Below are 24,997 nucleotides of genomic sequence, written 5' to 3'. Positions count from 1 at the left end.
GGAAATGTAAACCCAACAAATGACAAGAAAGGCGACCTAATTATTTGCCCAGAAAATCGGTTATAGTGTTAACAAGATATCATATGGAACATCACAGGACAACAAAATCTAACCATGAAAGAATAATAGTTTGATGAGAAAAATCACCTAAATTCTCGTTTTGTGGATTCGAAGGAGACGTCCCTCGGAGATCGGGAGATTGCTGTCATGGTAATACTTTTTGGAAAAGCCCACCGCTTGAGGTACTACTGCTGCATCAAAAAATATGCAAAACCATATTATTAGAGATGCCACATTCAACTTATGAAGGAACCCATAAGAAAGAACAATTGTGTTCCTTATTTAATCTTAAGCCTAACCAAGTAATCACATGTTAGTTTTAATATGCTTTCCCGTCTGCACCAGCAATACAAGGTATCTGGAGGCCGTAGAAGGGTTCAGAACTCATGGAACGAGATGCTGCTCTTGGATCTGTGGTGCAAGAAGCATCATTAATTCTGCAAAATCACCAGGAGCCGGCTAAAAAGGAATATTTTCTGATACATGCCAGATATACTCGTTTCCAATGCCTGCAGCTCTCCTTCCAGCAAACGATTAATGTCGCACCTGCAGCATCCACATTTCAGATCTCAGAATTCCCAGTGGCAGCTGCAGGCATGCCCAGGGCCCTTAGTGGGTGCTACTGATGATTCTGCCAAAAAGCCCGCGTTGGAATAAGTAATACCAAACAGAAGCAGAAAGATCATTAAAAGAACACTTGACTATATAACATCAAAGTTTTGCCAGACATCCAAACACAGATGACAAACAACAATGAGGACGAAGAAGTTTTTAGACAGCACAAAGGGTGGAAAGCTTTATCCACACCGAATCACTTGTATTTCTCGAATAATCAGCAACTTGAGAGATCAATAATTATATCGGCACATCCTTAGTACAAGGGAACAACAAAATTGAAAGCTCGAGTTGCTTATAAGGATACCAGTTCTTCATTCTTGTAAATCAAAGTTGAATGAACTTTATGTTTTCTTTCGTGATGCAGGGCTAAAGGTGTTCTTGAATTGCACACAAGTGTAGATTATATTTGGTCCAATAAAAGTACCGAATATAAGTTTCATGAGCACCCCATGGTATTCCTTTTTTTAAGTCAGTAACAAATGACATCAGTTCATTCTCATGAATCTTTTAGATTTTATTTCAAGATGCAGGACTGAATTACCAAAGGTATTAGCTACAGTACAAACATTAATAGGATGCTCCTGATATGTAAAACAAGAGTATATCTACATTTGATCAGTTAAAAGAAATACATATAAGTTGATTGGCTATAAAATGAACAGAATCTTTGACATCTTAGTCCAAGTATCAAGAATGATAATGGAAGTGAAATAAATAACTGTGCAAAAGATTAAATGTGCTCATGGGGTTGAACGAATGACATTGCAGGATGTGGAAGTACAGAAAACTGAGAAGAATGCATATAGACTGATGAAGTAGATTGAGAACCAACATTACTAGGACATGGTGCCGGCATGCCTTCTGGAGGAGCATAGTTTAATACAGCAGGTGCTCAAGTTTCTGATCGAGGTCCTTTCAAGTGCTGAGAAATAAGCTTAGGAAGGTATTGGATAGAGACTTGAACCCTCTGGCCTGATCCAAGCTGAGAGAATTCCAGATTACAATTGACAGCAGGAGAATACAATGGCTGCATGGTGCAGGATCCTGAATTGAATCCAAAACCAGGTCAAATACTTGCATGTATCTAAATTTCGGTTGACATAACATTATAGCTTCATACAAGATACTGGAACACATTGCATTTATCAGGCCCATAACCATAAGTAGAAAGCACACTAGAATACTTATCAAGTTATGTTTATACATCATCCTATTGGAAAAGATTACAAGTAGAAGACCCAAATTCTGCAGATGCTATAGAATTGACAATCGAAACAATTTGAAGCTTGTTTGTCACCAGATCTAAAATGGTTCTCACAACAACCAGGAATTATGATGAAAAAACAATAAAGCATGTTAAATATTTTAATCTCATTCTAAATTATAAATATCTGGGTTTAAAATATATGTATACAGATGCATACCAATACATGATTTGACAAAATATTGATATCACGGGGGTGGTGGACAACAAAAGCTCTATAATTACACAAAATATAATGCTATTGACGTTTAAAATAGAACAAAACATTCCAACTTCTTGCTAGATGAAACTTTGCGGTCTCAACAATACATGATTCTAAAATATTTTCTCAAACAAATTAACTTCTATCAAAGGCCAGATCTTTATAATCAACCTCACTATCACGGACTTAGCTGATTTTGCCTAGTCGTGCGGCACCCTTACGTGTCCGTCCGCAAAGGTCAGCCTCCCCGAAACCTCTCATGATCCTTTAGGACCTACGAAAGAAAAAACGGATTAGAAAAAGCACCTTACTCATGATCCACAAGTAAACATTTTAGAAAACACTACATAGACAATGCAAATTATAAAGAGACTTTACAAGCTCTGAACGATTGCACAATAAAAGGTCAAAATTGTCCATTATAAACCGAATATCTCTTACAAGTGTCCACATGACACAACCTTTATTTACAAGCCTAAAACGATCACCAAACCCAACTAAAATGGGGTTGTTAAACCTTCAACCGTCCCTTTACATGCTGTGCAAAGTATGAACAAACCAAAAAACACGAACATACATAAGCATTACATCAAACATCCTGTTTAGAATTTCGTCCGTGACATTCTCCCCCACTTATTCCTTCGACGTTCTCGTCGAAGCCTTTGCCGACACTGCAACTCATCGCTTTTGCTGAGTCTTCAATCTTCTACTCCAACTGCAATGCGGCTCTTAGCTCCCAACTACTCTCCGCTATTGTTGTTGAGTAGTCGAACTTTTGATCCACTATGCAGCTTCAACTCGCCAATAACTCTGACTCTAATGTGGGGTTGGCTGAGTTGTGTTGATCCCTGTTGGTTCCTACAGATCCTTCAGATGAAGGAAAAGACTATCCTTACTATGCGCCAGTCTTTCAAATGCCTTATGTTGCTTGAACTGGGTGGATACTTGTTGGAGCTTTAATGAGCATCGCCTCGCAAACTTTTGAAGTTTTAGGTCCTTCCTCTACAAAATTTATTCATCGACTCTTCATTCACTTAGCTGTCACTTTCAAGTAGATTTGCATCACTTCTGCTTTTGATTGACATTCTGTTGGTAAATGAAGCAGATAATCTACTCTCAGTAGCACTGATCACCATTGGTGAGGATTTGATAACCATTGTCTTCCATTATCTTCGAAGGGTCTTTAAACTTGTGTAGAGCTCCTCTGCTGGATAGATAAGAGAGTTGGGGTACTCGGTTTCGTCTATTCTCTTAAGAGTTAAGAAGGCGATAGTTACTTCACTTCGCCCGCCTCCTCGAGGGTTGTACTCAATGCATCAAGCTGGTTACTGACCTTTGCCTGCTCTTTGCTTACCCTTCTGAAGCACTCGAAGTATTTGCACTTCTTGCGTTGAGTTAGCTACTATGATTCACCTTCTCAATGCCATCGAACTTCTGGAATACAGGAAGTTTTCACCCCAACGGAGTAAGTCTCTAATAGTTTTGGTCGCCTCTAGGATTGTGCTGTCTTCTCCATCAACCTTGTCGCCTACTTCACTGAGTAACAAAGGTACAGCACCACGTATTGCCTGCTTCGTTCCTCGGTCGTGCACTCTTGCACGACCCGAATTCCTTCACTATCGGTTTACTTGATGAGAAGCTCGTTGACACTGGTCTTATGAAGTTCCTTGCCCTCTGCCCTTCAACTTTGTCTCGGTACTTGGAGTTTGTCTTTGCATGCTCCACCTCCTCGGCCCCTTTTACAACCAAACGCTCTCCCTCCATGAGAGCAATGGATCGATGACTTCACGGAAGTCCCACCTCTGCGGTACCATGGCCCTACTATCCTTCGCCTCGCATTTGCATCCCTTTTCTTCACGATCAATAAATATGTCTTTTTGGCACTCCTCCGAGTCTACCTCCATTCTAACTGATGCTTGGTTTTGGGTAGCTAAGTCCCTCTGGACTCATCGTCGCTTCATCACCCCTTTCAACCTCATGCCTCAACACCTCTATGTTCTCCAAGCAGTTCCCATTGGTCGATGGAAAGACGGACTACAACTCTTATGTATGACCTCTGCCATCATGTTGTAGGGTTTGTACTAATTCTGTTCTCTTTAGCTTCCTTGGTAGCAACATTCGCTTACTCGGCCTTGTCCTTTGACTTGCCGGACTCCCTTAAATAAATATAGGCTCTGGAGTAGTTCAACTCTCAAGTTGCTTCGATCATACCTCTACATGATCAAGTCCCTCCCATGAGACTCACTTAGTACTTGTATTCGAACTTTTTCCTCGGTGGTACACAACCCCCATATGTTGATGATCAAAGCTTTCATCCAATGTAAAATTCGATGCACGCACGGAAGACCCGCCTCTACGGTACCATGGCTTTCACTCTTTGAATCCATAGCCCTTTTTGTCGTCGTGTTGTTCACCGAAGTGGATCTCCCAATAGCTCTCGATCATACCTCCATATGATATAGTCCCTCACGGGACTAGATTCGTGTGTATCGCATTGCCACGAACTGTTCCACCACGATCCACTGCACCATATCGCCTCCTGGTGACATCTCCATTGTATTTTAATCCTTGTGAGATAAACTCGGATTGTGATCCCTCCATGTGTGGCCTTTGCCAGCATATCGCGCCGAAGAGAAAGTTCCAATACTCCATGGCGCTGAGTTTCGATCGCCTTGGGATGGCCACGAACATTCTATTGTCCACATGCAAGCCCTTGCATGAGTACCGAATTCTTCGAGTCAGCAATTCCCTTCACCTTTGTGAGCTTTGCATAACTCTTTCATTTGCTGAGCAACCTATTCCACCTTGTATGGTCTCATCCTTTACTAAGCACCTCGCTTGCCTTGAGTACCATTAAGTATTGTTGTCAACGTCGAGCCGTAGCTCGAACTCAGTCATCCCAACCTTTATGCGCTACGCATTCTTCCAAGCTTGCTTGTTTTCGTGGTGCCTCTTATGCGAAAGGTTGGTCATTCCTCTGAATGCCAATCTCAGAAGTCTGCTCCTCTGAGCGACTCCTTTTCCCTACATCTCCATATCTGTTTTCCCCTAAACGGTCGCACATGATGGCTGCTCTCAACGTAGCCCCGCTAGGTCCCCGCACGTTTACACACCAAGTATTTCTATGAGTGCTTGTCCCGCTCTGATACCATCTATCACGGACTTAGCAAGTTTTGCCTTATCGTGTGGCACCCTTGCATGTCCATCCGCAAAGGTCAACCTCCCCGAAACCTCCCATAGTCTCTTAAGATCTACAAAAGAGAAAACGGGTTAAAGAAAGCACCTCACTCGGAATCCACAAGCAAACATTTCAGAAAACACTACATAGACAATATAAATTACAAAGAGACTTTACAAGCTCTGAACGGTTGCACAACAAAGGATCAAAATTATCCACTACAGACCAAATATCTCTCATAAGTATCCACAAGCAAATATTTCAAAAAATACTACATAGACAAGTGTCCATAAGCAACAAAGAGTCACAAGCAAATATTTCATAAAACACCACATAGACAACGCAAATTATAAAGAGACTTTACAAACTCTGAACGATTGCACAACAAAGGGTCAAAATTATCCACAACAGACCGAATATCTCTCACAAGTGTCCATATGACAAAATCTTTATTTACCAACCTAAAATGGCTGCTAAACCTAACTAAAATTGGGCTGTTAAGCCTTCAATCATCCCTCTACATGTTTTGCAAAGCATGAAAAACAAAAAAACACGGAAATACATAAGCATTACATCAAACATTCTGTTTAAAATTTTGTCCGTGACATCACAGTCCCAAAATATTGGCTACTCTGTCACTTAAACACCATCAAAATGAATCCCAAGCCTGGATGAAAAAGGTGGAGGATTGCCATATTCTTCTTTTCTTTCTTGGACACTTCTATGATTAAAGGAGAGATGTCAAAAAACACACTCCGCTTAGTTAACTAAGTTAATCCAATAATCACCTTTTGTATACAGGAGTGCTATATGTATTTAACGAAATCCATCGGAATTCTATACTCTCAAGAAGCCTCTAGAATTTCCATCCTGATTTCAACTATATAATGAAACATATAAAATCTCACCCTTAGTTCATCCATAAAAGCTACATCATTGTGGCAACACTGACTTGCTATATGGCCATATCTTACCGCATCACACAAAACATATGTTAACTATATGTAGAATCTCCAATAGAATTATGGATGTAATGATGGTGTGCTTATAATTTGAGACTTCATTGAAGCTTTATATTTTCAGAACTCTAGAAATGGTGCAAGAATCATCTTCTGTTTATGTATCCTTTTCTAATAGAAAGTTCTCTTTTAGTTGTCAAATTTTGAGGAATGTTTTGAGTAACAGAAACATCAGAAACAGCTTTAGCTCATCCAGTGATCGCTTCCACATCCGTGACGTCGATTGCTCTCTTACCATCAAAACATACGAAGATTCAGATGCCTGATGTTTCTCTCGTTTCTTTTCCTCATAGATTTACTCAATATATTAGAGCACCATATTCGTTCATGCTAGGACATGATATCAAACATTGTAGATCGAGAAAAGATACAATCCACCGTCATTAAAAGCATGCATAAGCTGTAAGTAATTTGAACTTTGAAGGGTAATGTTATCCAAAGAGAAATGGTGAGTCTGCTCACATCAACCACAATAAAACAAGAAGGAAATAGAACTGCAGTAATATGACCTAGCAATCAAGAAGACTCACTCGCCAACCGCTCCCGGGGCATCTACAGCGTCTCCCTGAGGAAGTGACCCACCAGACTCACATCGTCATCCGATATCCCTCCGTCGGCTCATGCTGGCTCCGAGATCAGCCACCTTCGAAGAGTCCGAGACTCCAGCGATGCCGTCCGCGGGGCAGCCCTCTATGGGGTCGAGGATCCCCTCTCCTTCTTCGCCTTCCCTAGGGTTTAGGGACGGCAAAGAGAGGGAAGGGGCACGGCAAAGAGAGGGAAGGGGCACACAGGAGTCGCGTTCAAATTTTGAATGGCTAAGATGTGATGGGAGAAACATTGAATGGACGAGATCCGATATTTGAAACCCGACCTGACTGGACTACATATTAAATAATTTTAATTTATCTTTCTTAATTATGTATTATCCCTATATTTGGACTCTATTAGTATCACGAATTTTGTACTTAAAAAATTTATATTAGAATCACTATAATTTTAAAAATAAAATAAATAATATATTTGTCTCGATTTTATTGATTAAATAATTTTAATATCATATCCGTTTTTAACATGTGGAATATAAAATTATCTTTTTACCAATAAAATTAAAATGATTTTTTTACCAATAAAATTATTAGAAATAAAAAATTAAAATTATCTTTTTACATGTGTCATGTGTTATATTTTTCATCAAAACAACTGACGATATTAAACAAATAAAATTATTTATTTTATTTTTATGTATAAAATAATTATACAATAATACACTACTAGAATATGTCGAGATGAAAACTTCTCCGGTCAATTTATTGCTAAATTTTAAGCTTTTAGATGCAATAATAATAATAATAATTAAGATGATAATAGAGTATAAGTTTCTACCTATAAATTATATTCAATTAATTCAAGTTTCATGTAAACAGTAATGGAGAAGGTTAACAACTTGGTTGTCTAATTTGTCTGGCTCAGGCGAGACTGATGTCTGATTTCTACTGAGAGGGGGATACCATTATAAGATATATCAGTGTTGTATGAGAAAAAGCATACTGATACAGGATAAAGTCAACGGTGAATAATGCAGCCATTTACTTCACAAACTAATCAGGATATATATATATATATATATATATATATATATATATATATATATATATATATATATATATATATGCCACAAAAAAGATGTACCACTTGGTATAGAGATTTCTAGATTAGAACAGAATCCTGTGTCTGTACCAAGAGAACAATATAGGAATGGAACATGCTCATGATGAGTTCATGCACTAGATGAAGCAAAATGTATCACCAGAGCAATAGAAGTACCTTTGCTTGTGAGAAATATCAAGTCATCCTTCTAAATGCATTAACTATTCATAGACCTAGAGCCAACCAATCCAACTAACCACACTTGGACAAGAAATATCAGTTGCTGCATACATTGCATGTACCTATAGTTCCATTTACCACAGAGAGATATTGGAGCTGCAGAATTCTTGTCTGACTTGGAAAGAAAGATACTAGAAATTAACCTGCAAATGATTCTTGAGGGAACTTTTCACAAAAAAGATGTACCACTTGGTATAGAGATTTCTAGATTAGAACAGAATCCTGTGTCTGTACCAAGAGAACAATATAGGAATGAAACATGCTCATGATGAGTTCATGCACTAGATAAAGCAAAATGTATCACCAGAGCAATAGAAGTACCTTTGCTTGTGAGAAATATCAAGTCATCCTTCTAAATGCATTACCTATTCATAGACCTAGAGCCAACCAATCCAACCAACCACACTTGGACAAGAAATATCAGTTGCTGCATACATTGCATGTACCTATAGTTCCATTTACCACAGAGAGATATTGGAGCTGCAGAATTCTTGTCTGACTTGGAAAGAAAGATACTAGAAATTAACCTACAAATGATTCTTGAGGGAACTTTTCACATTATCATTTCTTACCAACTACTGATGCCAAAAGTGGTTTCTCTGAACATCTTCCTCTGTGACTTCAATAAAACATTATAGCAATCACATAGAATAAGCATTTCACCTGTGATGATAGGTTTTTATCAAGGATAGGCAATGCATTTAGGAAGAGTATGAGACAGAAAGTGAATCTGATGCTTCAGGTGTTATATCCTTATGACATCGTCTCATAAACCACGTTGAAATGCACCTTTGTATTGTCTTGAGCAATCATATTTGTTTTTCTTCCAAACAATCTCAGCAAGTGACTGGAGCACAACAAGTTAGAATATCAGCAGAAGTTCCTCTTTCTATGATCAAAACTGGACAAGCCTTTGTGGCTTACATGTTTGTCGTTTACTAATAAATTAGTAATGATAGGCAATATATGGATGCAAAACTGTTTACTATATTCACCCACATAATAGCACTGATAAGTGGAGGAGTTTTTGATAAAAATACAGAATGTAACTAATTTTCTATCAGAAATTTGGTGCCTTGAAGCCGTATAAAGAGAAGAAAATTCAGTACCACTGATTCTGATTAGTAAAACATTAATTACCAATATACATATTTCCTAAAGAAAAGGATTTTGGAAGGCAATGATGACAGAGAAAATGACATAACATGTCCCATTTGTAAATCATAACTGCTGCATGCATCGCAGGAAGCAAGAGATGTCATCAGCATCCACCTTCTGTGGTTGAACCAGTCTTTGATGCATCTGTGTATATTGAACTAGCACAGGATAACTGTTACTGCAGATGATGCATAGAGAGCCAGATCGACAAGAAGATATGCTTCTAGATGTCGGATCTGATGAATTTGTCAATGAACATATGCATATAGCAAGACCAAATCACTGAGATATGTCCAAGAAAATCAAAGCATGCATGCATAACTAACGAGTAACATAAGATACAAAAACCTGCAGCTGGCCACAGGATGTTTGTTGTAGAGAACATGACCTGAATTTGTGGAGCATAAATTAGTCATTATATAGGTAGTCTAACTAGAAAACCTTTTAAGCATATGTCACTTCCAACGATGAGTTCGATAAAATGCAAGCAGCATAACTGCTCAAAGAACACATGTTAAACACATACTGGATCATTTGGATAGAATGACCATATTGAGAACTAAAAGATAGAATCATATTCATCCTTGTGAGCAAACAGCAATTTTCAGCTTGTAGCTGAATAATGCAAACTGCAAACTGCAAAACGGTGTACGATGATCTCTAACCTCATATAACAATCTCCTTTTACTTTTTCTTTTATATTGCCACTACCACTGCAACTTTGCCTCAAGAAACATATCATCCAGATTTCTTCTACCGGTTGGGACAACTTCAAGAGTCCAACCATATCAAGACAAACACCTCAATGATAAAACACTACTGGAGGAACTTCAAAGCCAGAGTCCTTGAGGAAAGGTATTACCTGTGGCCACTCAACCAGGTCATGATACAAGGCATATTCTGCCTCATAGTCATGCAAATCCAGCTCCTTCTTCTGGTTGGTATGGTAATGGTGTTTTGCCTCCGATGACTTCCCGAACCCAAAGATGCTAAGTTTGTCACAGATTCCCACTGCAAGCATCACGGCCTGCATCCCGGACGAGTAGTGGAACAACTTCTCATCATGGACATTCTTCCACTCGTCCGGGGGCTTCCCTGTCTCCTCGGTGAACCGCTTCAGCGAATAGTACTTGACAATCCTGGCACAGAGCATGTCAAACCGGACGTCGGTGATGAGGATCGGCGCCTTGTGCGAGGAATTGCAGACGGCGTAGTCTAGAAAATGAAGAGCTTGGCAAATGTACATGACCATGGGGATGCTTTCGCCATAGGGGTGGCAGAAGCAGCTCTCTCTTCGAGCGCAGGCATGAAGTATATTGCTGTTGATGAAGGAAAGGCCGGTCTTTGAGCCGACATTGCGGTGGTATCCCTGGATGCGGGCATTGTTGAGCCGGATAACGAGGTCATGACCGTCGATCAGCTCGCCATGCTCGTTGTTCATTAGGATGCCGCTATTGCCGACCACGGCGCAGGAGCCAAACAGCTGCTGGGAGCCGGGACGGCCATAGTGGTGATCGATGGGAATCTTGACGAGCCGAGCGAGCTCTAACATGACCTCCGGCTGGAAGCGGCGGCTCCGGAACCAGTCACGCAGCGAGCGGCGGAACTCGGGGAAGAAATGATAGTACTTGGGGGCGTGGAACTGGGCCGGGAGCCTCATGCGCGTCCGCCCCTCGAGGTGGTTGTCCTGCCGCCAGGATGAGTAGGACCGGAACCTCCTCCCACCGCCACCGTCAGAAACCGAAACAAAGCTCCCATGGAGGAGGTTCTCGACGTCCTTCCACAGCTCCGCCTCCCCGACCTCCTCCGCCGCCAAACTAAGCAGCGTCACATTGGGGAAGGGAGGTGGCGCCACCGAGGGGGCGTCCCCCGGCAGCGGCCCGGCGCTGGGATAACCGAGAAACACCGCCCGGAATCTGAAGAAGGAGAACACAGCGATGGGAAGAAATAAGATGAAGGGCAATGGGAGAGAGCGCTTCGTCATCTCAGCCACCACCTAGTCCTTCCCCATTTCCTCGAACTACAAGACGAAAGGAACCATTCTGAAGGAAGAACTGCAAAGCCTTCGCCCACGGAGTTACAACGGATCGGTCCCGATCGCCCACTAGGGACGCAGTCCGGAGCTCGAAAGGGGAACGATGGCGAGGAGGAGCATCAGCGAAAGGAACGCGCAAGAGGCGAATGATCTCATCCAGCGCCTAGTCCCTCCCCCTTTCTACGAACCAGAAGAAGAAAGGAGTCGCTTTGACAGAAGAACTCCAAAGCATTCGCCCGGAGCTCCAAAGAGGATCGTGAGCGAGGAGGAGCGGTGGTAAAGGCAACGCTGAAGAGGTTAATGGACGGCGTCTCTCGCTGAGGCCGGGAATGAAAAATGATCGCCGTGTTAGTTTTGAAGGATTTAGGGATTATATATATATATATATATATATATATATATATATATTGAAATCATACTTGTAAAGAAGAAAAAAAAATCCATAAATTATATGAAATTTGAGAGATATATGTGGCTTCTTAATATTGATTTGTTAGATCAAAAGCTAATTTAAGTATCTCTATAGTTCGTCAATTTTTGGGTGTCATTTCAAATTGATTCTTTTTGTAATCAAATTGGTGTTCCATCAATAAACATTTACTATCAATACTAAGAATATAAAGTAAAATCATGTCTCATTGACATCTTTTAGATGATAATGATATTGATACTGAAGGGAAAGAAAAAAAAGATAATCGATAAACATTAGGAATTATTGTATACAATTTTTTTTTTTTTATTGGACGATGGAAGATTAGATGATGGATAGTAATAGTAGCTAATTATGTTACATGCGATGTTGAGCAAAATGGATGGGCCATCTATCAATTATGGAGAAGATTAAAGATAGATGCACTTGAAGAAAGTAGCTTGCTTTTAGGTCAGCATTTAATGGCCATCTCAGGAAGTGCAATTGAGTTGGAATCAAACTTTTCATGGGAGCAAGATAGACCGCATAAGTGGTGGTCGAGAAAGTACAAGTAGCTAAAAGTGAAGCCAATGACCCGACTAAACTGAGTTGGGTTAACTTTTATATATTTTAGGTACTATAATCTCTCTTTTTTTTTAGGTAAATTTTTTAAAAAGAAAACCGATAATTTTTTTCGAGAATTCTAACTTCTAGAAGTTCTCGATCTATAAAAAGAGCATTTTATCCTTACCTCCACTGACCTTGTATTATCATTCCATGTCATATCTTTTCTTATTTATCTTATCAAATTTATCTATTACCTAGAGTCATTGCACATGAAAGGAGAGAGCGCGAGGGCTGTCATTGCCTTCATATCCGTTGAATCAATTGGTCTTGTCGTTGAACACCTCACCCATAACTCTTGCGCGTGGAAAGCAACGATGATAATAGCCCTTGCTACCCGTCCTTCCTTGTGTAAGGGTTGTGAGCGACAAGTTTGTCGGGATAGAGAGGAGGGAAGGCAACTATTGGGATCCAATGAGGGCAAGATAAGATAATTTTAAAAGGTGACTGACCAAGGTTGGACAAAGGGCATGGTCGATGAGGGTTGTGATCGTTTTGAAAAAAAAGAGATGTACTAGGATAATTTTTCAAAATTGGATCACTATTTGGGAAGTTCTTAAAGTTTGAGATTTTTTTCGAGAATTCATCTTTTTTTTTAATCTGTAGAGAAATATTTCACGTATAATTATGAAAAGATAATTTTTAGAAACAATCTCTTATTTTTAAAAAAAAAATTAATTAGCAACATCTTTTTCAAAAAAAATTCATGAAATGTTCAATTTTTTCACCATAAAAGATGATTTTGTCTCGACGATCGCTTTCATCGTTCGTCGTTTGTACCTCCATCTTTGATTATCTATGCCTTCACCTTTGCCCGCTACTATCATGAGTAGAGACGACCACATCAATATGATATAGCAATAGTGACGAGACAAAGGTAAGAGTAAAAATTATCTTTTAAGAAATAGATACCGAGAATTTTTAAAAAAATACTAATTGAGAATTTTTTTAAAATAATTAAAAAAACTTGTTCATTATGGAAATCAAATATTCGACCAATGTGATTGTCTAGTTAACTTTTTTTTTTCATAGGTGATGAAGATAAGATTTAATTTGAAGATATTTCTAACAACAGATAAGTCCATATGAGATAAACTAAATTAGTTGATATCTTTCAAAAAAATAATTATCTTTTATAGCTTCAAACACTCTTATCGTTGATATGTCTTGAACACCATCATACTAATATTAAAAATATATATTACTGTTACTAGGTTTTTGTGCTCACATCGATGTCATTATGACCCTCTTCTCTCGGTCACCATTCAACCTCTCTCGCAATCCTCTAAATTTCTCTTTTATTAATCTTTTTTTTTAATCTATTTTCTCTTTAATTATCCTTTATTGAATTGTTTTACTACCTTGTGTGTTCATTTTTCACCATCATTTTTATTTGGTAGTTAAACTGTTTTCACCATCATATCATGCTGTTGTTGTCGGCTAATGTTTTTATCTTTAAACTCATTGGATTATGATTTTTGTTGTATTTTGATCATCAAGTTTCTCTTTTTCATTTTGCGGTGGGAATATTTCACATATATATATATATATATATATATATATATATATATATATATATTAAATGGGATAAATTCTCTTTAAAAATCTCTTATTTTTATTTTTATTAGCATTTTTTCTATTTATTCTCGTAAAAAAAATTCTTATAAGATAAAATTATCCTTGTACCTACCAACCATTTATTAACATCTCTTTTATATTTATTCTCACAAATCGTCTTTTTTTCTATAAAGAAAATTACTTTTATACCTACCAATCATCTTCATCCTCTACCTTGCTTGCCTCGCTCTATCTCACCCTACTTTCCATAGCCATTGTCATCTCAACCACCAATCTACCTCTACTATCGTCGAGCTCATCTAGCTCATCGACCTCTCCAAGTTTTGCATCGTCTTCGTCATCTCCAAAACCTCTTAGGCTTAGCCTTTTGCTATACTCATCTTTTTCTCACCCTCTCCAACTACATCATGTAAGGCAATGATACAAGTGAGGACGACAACAAGGGCAAAGAGGGGAGGAGAGGCGAAGGTGACAGGGTGAAAGCGATAGAACGGTGGTGATGGGCAATGGTGATCGCGACGGGAAGAGAAAAAGTTCCGAGGAAGAAAGACATGGATGTGCAAAGATAATTTTATATTTAAAAATATAACACTTCACGAGAATAATTGAAAAAAAGGAGGTGCTAATAAAACAACAAAAATAAAAACAAAAATAAGGAGTTTGTTTTTTTAATTTGGCTATTAAATGTTAGGATTATTATTTTACATACAAATTAGTAAATCTCTCACTATTAAAATGTCGTCTTTGGCATAGGACGCATCAATTGTGGGGCAAAATAATAAGTTGAGTTTATTAATATATAACTACAAATTCTAACAATTTTGTAATTATTTTCCTATTTTCATCTACTTCACTATCTACTTTACTGTGCAAGCATTGTATTGAATTAATCCAATTACTCCTATTCTCTGAATGCGTATATATATATATATATATATATATATATCGCCATGTCATTCAATACGTTAGTGACTGAGTGAAATAAAACGCCATGTCATAAATCAATGCACCTGATGAGAAGACATTTATTTTTGATACAAAAGCGATATCATTTCATCAGAGAGACGGAGAGTTGAGAGATGGACCTGATTCCAATTCATCTATCATCAATACAGTTGATCGCCATCTCCATTATTAACACGAGGAAGCCAAGGAGATCCTGGCCGTCCGCATGGAGGGAGGAGATCCCATCGGACGGCTCCCCTTTACACTAGATCCTGCGGAGCTTGTCGGCCTTGACGACGGGGTTGGCGAGCGCGATGGCCTCCCGGCCCGCCGCCTTGTAGTCGAAGGCGCACGCGTGCCGCTCCGGGTACCGGTGCTGTCCGCAGTAGGTCGACCCGCACCGGCACCGGAACCCCGTCAGGCCCACCCGCTTCCGGCACGACTTGCACCGCGTCGGACGCGGCGCCGGCTCCGCAGCGGCCTCGGAGGGTTTTTCCGAGGGCGAAGATGGTGCTGTGGAGGAGGAGACAGTGGCGGCGGAGGACGGCGGTGGGGAGAGGGAAATCTCGACGGCAAGCTTGGCGGAGCCGGCTTGCTCCTCCTTGAGGCGGAAGTCGCGGTAGCACTTGGAGCAGAGGTTGAGGGTGGCGGGGCTACCGAAGAAGCTGCAGTTGTTGGCGCACGGCCGGTGGCCCTCTTGGCATCGCTGCTTCTCCGCCATCGTTCCGCTCGTTTCTTGCCTCCCTCCTCCTTACCGATCGACCCGATCAACAAGACGAAATCTGCACCAAATAAACCCAAAAGTTCAGCAAAGAAGAACAACCACCAAGATCTCCCTCCACCAATCCAATAAATCACAGAAGACACGAATCGAAACGTCGAGGCAAAGAAAGAATCGGGCGGAAGAAATCGATCATGCTTCAAGATCAGGTGAGGAATAGCGTGCAGAAGCAAACCTAACCGACGGATTTCCCCGAAGGAGGAGAAAGGGGAAGGCAAAGGAACCGACCTTTACGGATCCGATCGCCTCCCTCTTCTCTTGGTCGTAAAAAAGAAGAAAATAAGACGGTAATGAAAAGCGTTATAAACGCGCGCAACGATATGGAAATAATATAACGCTTCGATAGCGTTATAAAACGTCCCCTGAAAACTAAATTATTACGATGCTGCCACCCATCATTGCCAGCATGTCATCATCATGGCGGCATATGTTGTCTTCATCACGTCATTACACTTAATATTATGTAATGCAGTGTGTTAGTACGCCAATAATCCCATGCTTACATTGATGTTCAAATATTATATATATATTATAAAAGAAGAAGAAGAAGAAGAAGAAGAAGTAGCTTAATTCAAATTGTGTAGTTGCCATCCAAATTGTTGTTTGTTCGAGCTGAGACGACTAATTTAAGATGCTCAGCTGCAGCTGGATGGAGGAAGGTCTCTCTCTTCCCTTCTTCAGTTAAGCTGCTTCCTTACTCAACAGAGTTCTTGTTGGCTTATTGAGGAAGACTTGTTGTTTGTAGTTCTCTTACCTACTGAGTAAGTTTTAATTATCTGGTGGTTGCCAGATCTTGAATAAACAAGAAGGTTGGTGCAATGATTTAGACCTTGAGATATGTTGTCATCTTCTTGAGGTTTCTTCATACAACCAATCTTCTCTGGGAAGATGCGTTCAAGAACTGCATTTGTCTAGAAGGCAGTCAAACAGGGTGTGCCCTCTCACTTTCTGTGTGCCTGTTGATCTTTAAGTGAAGGGAATAGGAGATGGGAAAGAGAGGAGAGAAGAAAGATTCCATTTCTCTTTGTTTGAATCAACAAAACTAACGAAAAGGATCATTATTTTTATTTATATTCTAATTTTTGTTTCTTTTATGAGGACAAGAAAAATAAATATTTGTGAGAAGTAATTTATTTTTAATTTTCTCAACCTACTTCTAAAACTTATTGTAAGTATAAAATCTATAATATGCTATTTATAAAGCGAAAAAACTTTAATGTTATGATTGAAATCAAATAACATTAGATTAGTTTTTACGATATGTATCTTTTTATGTTATTTAAAAAGAATTTCTATATGATATGCAAAGATACTGTCTTTAGATCAAAAATCATTATCAATCTGTAATGATCACTTAGATTGAAGATTCAGAGAGGTTCAGAGAGAAACTGTAATATCTCAATTGTGTCTTTTATCATATAAGATGTTTAGCCCTTAGAGATCTCTATTTACAAGCGAGAATAGAAGGTATAAGATAAGTTATTACGAGAGTTCTTTCCATCGATGATATCCTATAAGAAAGCATACTTTAATATGAACTTTTATTTTTCTAGAATTTAATTAATTTTATTATATATCTTATGAAAGGATCATATAATCTAACACTTGTAAAAATTTACTTTATCAATATTTTTATTATAATATTTTTTAAATACCTAAAATATAATATGATGATGATGCACTTAACTCACTTTCTTTGTATGAAAGTTCAAAGTCTCACTTTACAATTTTAAAAGGTATTGACTAGCCGAGTTTGTTAGGCTTTTGTCCTATCATATCAAATTCTATGCTCATCACTTATTATTTAGAAAAAAATATATTTCATCACTTGTTTCGATTAGTGTTTATCATCTCTTATACTTTTCATTTTCTCGCTATCTCTCTCAATCTAAAAAGGTTAAATGAAATGGTACACATAGCTTGCAGCTTGAGATTATTATTAGTACATGTTTCGATTAGCAATGACAAAGAGTAGAATTTTAACAAAATTTTAATTAAATCTAAATATATTCAAAATTAAACGACACATTGCTATAAAAAAATAAATCCAATAAAGTGGGATTTTTTTATTAAAGAAAAGACGCCATTCAAACGCCGAGTCCAAATCGGCGGCGGCAAAAGAAAGGTCGGTGGGCGTACTTCACACGCTTGCATCAAACATGAGGATTCTTCTGGCTGCTAGGGAGGACTTCGTACTTCCACGACTGCATCAAATCAAAGATGAGGTTTTTAGTAGCTGCAAAGGTGGACAAAGTCCAACCTTGTACTCCATAGCAAATGAGCAATCTGCGTTTGGTCTGTGAGGTCATGTTCTCCGAAGGAATGTATCTGACGTGGATCCAATCTGTACACAGGATAAAGACCGCGTCATAATCTCTTCTCTTGTCTTGCGGTGTCTCAATCTTGAACTCCGGAGTTGCGTGGGTGGTGCTGACTCAGCAATAATCGAACTATTTACGTGGATTATTCTCAACATTTTTATTTGCAATAAAAAGCTTTACTTCGATGTGAAGTTCTATGAGACGGCGGCGGACGGGAAGAGTCAAGTGGGACCCAAAGCAGGTTGGACGTTTGATTGGAAAATCGCAGTGCGGGACCCGTAGCCATCGTCCATCCGTAAGCTGACACGTTGACAGCGACGTGCATCGTTTCCATCGATGGATTCCCTGCATGCACTCAAGGATCTTACCCGTCTCACAATTCTGAATGTTGATTGGACAACTGGAGAGAGACCTTCCAGTGACCAGACAGGTAGCTTTTGCGGTACATCTATTGGGGATCCGAAACGTGGCCACGTGCTCCATCCTAATTTCCAGGAGCGCCACGAATACATGTATCCGGAGAAAGAGACATCCCGCGAATCGACAAACGGCCCCTATTTCTTCTACCCACCCGTGGCACCTCTCCTGAAAAAAGTACATGGAAGCGGGCCCCGCCAGTTGGGTCGGAATCTTATCCAACCACGACGCTGGTTCAGTCGTATCGGACGGATATCCGCTGGACAGATATATTTTATTTTATTCTCCGTATATGCAAAATTGCATTCGTGACGTAAGTCTTAGTGACAAACCCAACGCATCGCGTTCTTTTTCTCTCGCTCTCTCCTCGCCCAATCTTCCACCAGATCTTAAACGGCCGGCCTCCGAGACCGAAACAAGAACGATCTGTAGAGGGGGAGTGACACCATTCCCTCGCCTCCTCTCCTCGATTTCTCCGGTGGCCAACCCTAGCCCTAATCTCTAGCAGAGAGAGAGAGAGAGAGAGAAGAGGGACGAGCTGATGGATTCCGATTCGATTGATGGATCTTTGATGAACAACGGGAACCACGCGCCTTCTGATGGACCCATGAAGGTCATCATCGACACGGATCCCGGGATAGGTGCCCCCCTCTTCCCTTTTTCTGCTTGCATCGACGTTGATTGACCGGAATTCTCTGTCGTTGCTTCCATTCCTTTGCATTGTTTCTTCCAATCTGATTTCCGAGGAAGTTCTTTCTTTTGTGCGTTGACGGAAACAGTTGAGGGTATAAAGGAGTGGAAAGGCAATAATGCTGTTGCTGTTGAATTAGGATGTTGATTTGGATAACCTCCCTTTTGCTTTTGTAGAAAGAAAAGACCACGACCATTTCCTTGATAGTTCTTGATTGCTTGAGTAAACCTAATTTCATGTTTAATTATCTTAAGGTTATGTTTGAAGCATACGATTACTCGGTTCCCCGTGTTCAAGTCCTTATGTCTCTTTTGCTTGATGCTTGCCTGATCTGTGTCACCGAGCCATAAGCTTAGATTTTCTGATTTGGAGAAAAGACTTCAGAGATCTGTGTAGATCTACAAGGTTGACATTGAGAAGACAGCCGCATCTGTGATGATGAAATTTTCCCTTTGTAGAGGCTTGGTGTCCTCTAATGCAATAGCTTCTTTCATAGTCAGTGTAGTCAAAATTGCATTTCATCATCATGTCCTGAACTCTTGACTGATCCTTTTATAAATTTGGCAGTCGTCTGTAGTTAAGAATCCTTGAACGAATAATAATGATGATGACATTGTTAACATCATGCATTTGGGTATAGTGTTATTCTTAAAAACCAATGTATTTTCTTTTTATTTTATTCGTTTTCTAATGAAGAAAAGTTGATATCCATGAGATTATTAAGTTTTTCATAATATACTGAATAAAGCTGGCAGTTTTAGCCCATCCCCATTTGGTCTTTTAACAACATACTTCAAGTGGCAAGAGACCAACTATTCGATTCAGAAGTATTGAGTACGATATATACTGAAGCTATTTTTTATGAAGTGAATGTTCGAATAAAATAATATTATGTTACATTCTCCAGAAGTTTCATCTTCAATGTTTAAGAAGAATTATTTTGTCATCTACTCTTCAGTGCTCATGAGAAAAATTCCAATGGGATGTTGCTTATGAGCTCATGTAGCTACTTTTGACGTTTACATGTGGCAGACGTCCAACATACTCTGTCATTTTTAGTCTGTTGATGCGTGTAGTGTCCTGAATTCATGTTTGATCCGTGAGCTAATTATTTGGTCTAAATTATTTACTTTCAATCTTTATGGGACTTTCATTGAATTTTTTGAAATTATTTAATGAGCTCAAAGTATCTGGTTCATCTACCTGATTTTATGCATTCCTTATGATTTTCTCTTTTGCACATAACTTTTGCTATGTTGCAATAGTTTTTTTCCTTATAATATTTTTACTATGTCATGATGACAAACCTTTGTTTTATGTTTGTCTTGTGTGTTTACTCTGATTGCAGATGATAGCATGGCCATATTAATGGCATTTCAAAAACCAGAGATTGAAGTTTTAGGTTTGACGACAATATTTGGTAACGTGTTTACTGAAGATGCTACTAGCAATGCCTTGCTTTTGGTACATATCTTTACTTTATAAATAGAATATGATATTCAGCAGTGCAGTTTAGTGGCAGGTGTTCTTAGTTTGCTTGTTTGAAAATGTTGATTCTGATGTCCCAGAAATAAATTATCTTATAATCTATATTGTTGAAAAGGATAGTGTGAGATAGCTGGACATCCTGAGGTTCCGGTGGCAGAAGGAAGCCATGAGCCTTTAAAGGTAGGGGTTCATTCCCATCTACTATGCTTCTATAACAATTGTGCCTTTTCTATTTTCTGACAACATTCAGTTGCTTATTATATTTTTTGGGCGACTTTAGTTTAATTGTTAAGAATGGTCATCTATTCATAATCTCTAACTACATCATGTCATATGTTCTGTTCTTAATTTTCACAATGCACATCCCTGCCCTGAGTCAGTGGCTTTAGTCATATGAGCACACTTCTGTACAATCTATATCAACTTATGGATCATATTTCACATCCCATTTATATCATTACAAGCTTCTCAGTTTTCTTCCCATTTCCAAGGTGTTAATGCATAATTAAAGATGTTGCAATCAGTCACTAGAGCCTTTTTATCTGGTTTCTAGATGAATTAGAGCCTTCTTGAAAGCATGTTCCATGGTTAGCTGCTTTCATGTATCTTTTTCCAGTCAGCAAACTATCTTGATTTCCACTATAATGATGACAACATATTTTCTCTCTAATGCTTTTTTTTTTTTTAAATTCATTGACCGCTTTGTTTAATTTGACAAATGCATTCATCATTGGTGTCATTTGGTTCCACTAGAATTGCATGATTGATCTCTATTGAGCTGTGGGTAGCCAGCTGATAACTCTTTCTTTTAAAATTTGCTTCTTTAGGGTGGAAAGCCACGTGTTGCTGATTTTGCTCATGGATCTGATGGATTTGGCAATATATTTCTTCCTCCACCTGTGGGAAAAAAGATAGAGAAAAGTGCATCAGAGTTTTTAGTTGATAAGGTTTCTCAGTACCCTGGTGATGTATCCATTCTTGCATTGGGACCTTTAACAAATTTAGCATTGGTGAGCTTATTTAAATGTTCAAAAGATATACTTTGCCTTTATATCAGAGGAATACTTGAAACCTGATGATGAACCATGTCTGCTTTTCTGAATAAGTTTTACTGCCAATCTTATATGCTACAATGGTTTGCTATTTACTTGCCTAGGCCATCAAAAGAGACTCTTCTTTTGCGAAGAAGGTGAAGAAGGTGGTTATTCTTGGTGGATCTTTCTTTGCTGCCGGAAATGTCAGTCCTGCTGCTGAAGCAAATGTAAAGTATCTTAAACATGACTTCTGTTCTGATATATGCTCCTTTTCTTATCTTTCCATTAGTAAAGCATGTAGGATTGAGAAATTAGCCGCCATGTTACTGAAACAATTCAAACAAATTTGTTAAAAAAATAAAACAAACTAAAATTATATAAAAAATTTACATGTCTCTTTAAATTTTCTATTGAATCAGTTTGATGCGCAATTATATATGGTTTTGTCTTCAGTTTGTCTCTAGCACTAGTCTTACGATAAATGTATATGTTAGCCTGCAAATTTTGTTATGCCTTGCTATGTGAGTACGCTTTTCCTTGGTACTTATAGATTGTCACCATACTCTATCAGCTGATATCAAATATCCATTGTAGTTTTTGCAGGATAGTACTCGAGTCATAACCTTTTTTTTCTCAAATTCATTTAATCCAATAGTTCTTTCCACCAAGAATTGCCTTTTTGGGTCTTGGACTCCTTTCGACAATTTGTCGGACCCGTATGTACTGGTGTTTCGATGAGGAAGAAAAAGAGTGTGAAGAGGAAAGGGTGGTGGAGGAACAGAGGAGGAAGGAGGAAGGAAGAAGGAAGAATTAGAAGCAGCAGCACCACCATACCTGGGAAGCTTCGATAGCGGCGAAGCAGAAGCGACAATAGCAACGACGAGGGCAACAACATCGTACGCTAGAAAAGGGCTCGCGATCATGAGCCCTAATTTGTTTTTTTTTTTTCTCTTTTAACGCTGAGTTGGACAGATGCCCATCACTTTTTTTTTAATAATATTTTAACCAGACCACCTGAAATGGGGGTAGTCCGTGTATCGGCCCATGCCCGAATTAGTACATACCACCTGTACTGCACCATTTCAAGTGGTACAATAGTACATTCTTTACATGATGATAAGTAAACACCTCTAAAATTTTCCTAAATGACACTTATGATGAGAGATTTTTATAGATTAAAAGAACCTAACATGGTTTGGTTAAGAAGAACCAAAATAGGGCTAATTTCTTCAGCTCAGCTCATAGCACCATTTATATTCAACTGAGTCCAATTTTTGGTTAGTTCCTTCCTAACACTTGGGTGTCTGGTTCACACAGAGTGTTTCATCTAAGTTAGATCAGTCTCTTTCATATATCTGGATGCACTATCCTTTAGTATGATTTCTTTGTCTGATCTAAAAATTTCCATGCGTTGAAAAATTGTTGCCAATCTACTACCTAATGCTATCATCTACCAGTAGTTGTTTTCAGTCGTGCTGCAAGATATGAGAACTATATCTGCAGCACGTTATATGAAAACTCTATGTATCTGTTGACATCTAATCAATGATTAAGTTTGTCTATGAAGACTCTGGTCCAGTTGAGTGTGAAAATTTTTCAACCCGTGTTGCAGATTTATGGAGACCCCGAAGCAGCTGACATTGTCTTTACATCTGGAGCAGATATAGTAGTCGTAGGAATAAACATCACCACTCAGGTCAAATTCACAGGTAACAAGGCTTCATGTTCATCTACGTTTATCATTGTTTTGCAACTCAGCTCTTAGAAACTACAGTCTGTGTTTTCAGATGCTGACCTCTGCGACCTAAGAAACTCTCAGGGAAGGCACTCACAAATTTTATCTGACATGTGCAAGTTCTACAGAGACTGGCATGTTAAGTCTGATGGTGTTTATGGTAGATCTACAGTCTCCCCACGTCTCTCTCTTTTTCTCGAAATATTTGTTTTTGGATGGATAAGCATTGACATAGCTATCGAATGCTACAGGTATTTTCCTACATGATCCTGTCAGCTTTGTCGCACTAGTTCGACCAGATCTTTTTACATTTAAAAAGGGGGTTGTGAGGGTTGAGACACAGGGAATCTGTGTGGGGCATACATTAATGGACCAAGGATTAAAAAGGTAGGCCACACCAGCCTTCTTCTTCAGTCAACTTTCTTGTAGTCGAATGCTTTTCTCTCTGAAGCAACATTTCTTGCAGGTGGAACACAAGCAATCCGTGGACAGGTTATTCACCTGTATCAGTTGCATGGACAGTTGATGTTCCTGGAGTTCTTTCATTCGTCAAACAGCTGCTTGCAAAACCATGAACCAGGAGAAGGGTGGTTAACCACTTCTCTTTGGAAGCCAGTTGCCTTTGTCAGATTTAGATAACCAAACACTGTAATCTGTAACTCCAAAAAAGAAAGGTGGTGTTGATCAATAAAATTCCATTCTGTAAACAATTTCGTCAAGTCATTTCTCCCCGCCGAACAGTAAAAGGATTGATGATTTAATAATGACAAGGTCTGATCCTGCTCGGTGTTGTTTGTATTGCTAAATTTGTTGCTTAGTCACTGGCTGTGTTCTCTTGTTTCTTGATTATACTCGCAAACTCGATGGAATCCAAAATCAAAGAGATGCATGCAGCACAGCCTTCCATGCTGACATTGATGAACTCCTGACCTCTGTAACTTTATTCAGGTTATATCTATCCCTTGTTGTGCAATTATTGGGTAATTTAATGAGCATGATCTAACAAATGGGATTGCCAGTGGTGCGAGGAAAAGCCATGATGCCATATGTGCCCGAAATGAAGCAACTTTTCAGGATAAGCAGAGTACCCTTCTTTGGACTGTAAGCAAGCGGTAAGAAGAGGACAAGAATAGGATGTTAGTCTGCCACACACATACACAGGCCTTAAGCAGCCTCATTACTGCTGCCATATGCTTATCTGAAATGACCGGGAAACTGATACAAGCCACTATTGTTGCTGAGTGCCAATAGTATTTCCAATAGTGCATCCTGTTCTTCCTCAGATGGAAAAATAAGCAACTCCCTCAAATAAATTAAAGCACTTACTTGTTGTTGGTTTTTGATTATGACAGATTTAGGTCGTCCGTCGCAAGTGGAAAACTGGAGTTGACCTCATTTCATCTCCTTGGACTATAAAACAACATCATCATGAGCTCTTCTAGGATGCACAGGTGAATTCTTTCTTTAGTATAAGAGATAGTAATCTCTCTCAACACCAGTCACCTTTCTTCACCATGATTTAGTTGCTTTCATGCTCATTCTTTTTATTTTTC

The 24,997-nt window shown here is 39.0% G+C and overlaps 3 protein-coding genes across 4 annotated transcripts; 1 reads left to right on the top strand and 2 right to left on the bottom strand.

Annotated features, from left to right (window-relative positions):
- Positions 1-9,384: 9,384 nt before the first annotated feature.
- Positions 9,385-11,761, bottom strand: LOC103993572 (sialyltransferase-like protein 1). Its single transcript, XM_009413684.3, has one exon. It carries the CDS (start codon positions 11,368-11,370, stop codon positions 10,189-10,191), a length of 1,182 nt encoding a protein of 393 aa, XP_009411959.2. The 5' UTR covers positions 11,371-11,761; the 3' UTR covers positions 9,385-10,188.
- Positions 11,762-15,009: 3,248 nt separating this feature from the next.
- Positions 15,010-16,113, bottom strand: LOC135646113 (zinc finger A20 and AN1 domain-containing stress-associated protein 5-like). 2 transcript variants are annotated; one of them, XM_065165286.1, is made up of 2 exons: positions 15,987-16,113; positions 15,010-15,759 (listed from the first exon to the last, which is right to left on the bottom strand). In XM_065165286.1, exon 2 carries the CDS (start codon positions 15,696-15,698, stop codon positions 15,243-15,245), a length of 456 nt encoding a protein of 151 aa, XP_065021358.1. In that variant the 5' UTR covers positions 15,699-15,759; positions 15,987-16,113; the 3' UTR covers positions 15,010-15,242. The 2 variants fall into 2 exon arrangements, with proteins under 2 accessions (XP_065021358.1, XP_065021357.1); XM_065165285.1 differs by having other exon boundaries at positions 15,934-16,087.
- A 2,714-nt stretch (positions 16,114-18,827) lies between these two features.
- Positions 18,828-24,250, top strand: LOC135644839 (probable uridine nucleosidase 1). Its single transcript, XM_065162760.1, has 9 exons — positions 18,828-19,137; positions 20,536-20,651; positions 20,796-20,855; positions 21,503-21,685; positions 21,832-21,936; positions 23,322-23,418; positions 23,497-23,604; positions 23,696-23,831; positions 23,911-24,250. The coding sequence occupies exons 1-9, from the start codon at positions 19,038-19,040 to the stop codon at positions 24,017-24,019; spliced, it is 1,014 nt and encodes a 337-aa protein (XP_065018832.1). The 5' UTR covers positions 18,828-19,037; the 3' UTR covers positions 24,020-24,250.
- Positions 24,251-24,997: the final 747 nt, after the last annotated feature.

The sequence above is a fragment of the Musa acuminata genome, chromosome BXJ3-8, assembly GCF_036884655.1.
Source record: "Musa acuminata AAA Group cultivar baxijiao chromosome BXJ3-8, Cavendish_Baxijiao_AAA, whole genome shotgun sequence".
Lineage (NCBI taxonomy): Eukaryota > Viridiplantae > Streptophyta > Magnoliopsida > Zingiberales > Musaceae > Musa > Musa acuminata.
This window is presented reverse-complemented; position numbering and strand designations above follow the sequence as displayed.

What these genes read in the sequence shown, in the direction of transcription:
- LOC103993572 (XM_009413684.3), bottom strand. Translation starts at nt 11,370, where the DNA reads ATGACGAAGCGCTCTCTCCCATTGCCCTTCATCTTATTTCTTCCCATC.
- LOC135646113 (XM_065165286.1), bottom strand. Translation starts at nt 15,698, where the DNA reads ATGGCGGAGAAGCAGCGATGCCAAGAGGGCCACCGGCCGTGCGCCAAC.
- LOC135644839 (XM_065162760.1), top strand. Translation starts at nt 19,038, where the DNA reads ATGGATTCCGATTCGATTGATGGATCTTTGATGAACAACGGGAACCAC. An exon ending in CTTTAACAAATTTAGCATTG is followed by an intron (nt 21,686 to 21,831) that starts GTGAGCTTATTT and finishes TTACTTGCCTAG; the next exon opens with GCCATCAAAAGAGACTCTTC. An exon ending in GTCCTGCTGCTGAAGCAAAT is followed by an intron (nt 21,937 to 23,321) that starts GTAAAGTATCTT and finishes CCCGTGTTGCAG; the next exon opens with ATTTATGGAGACCCCGAAGC.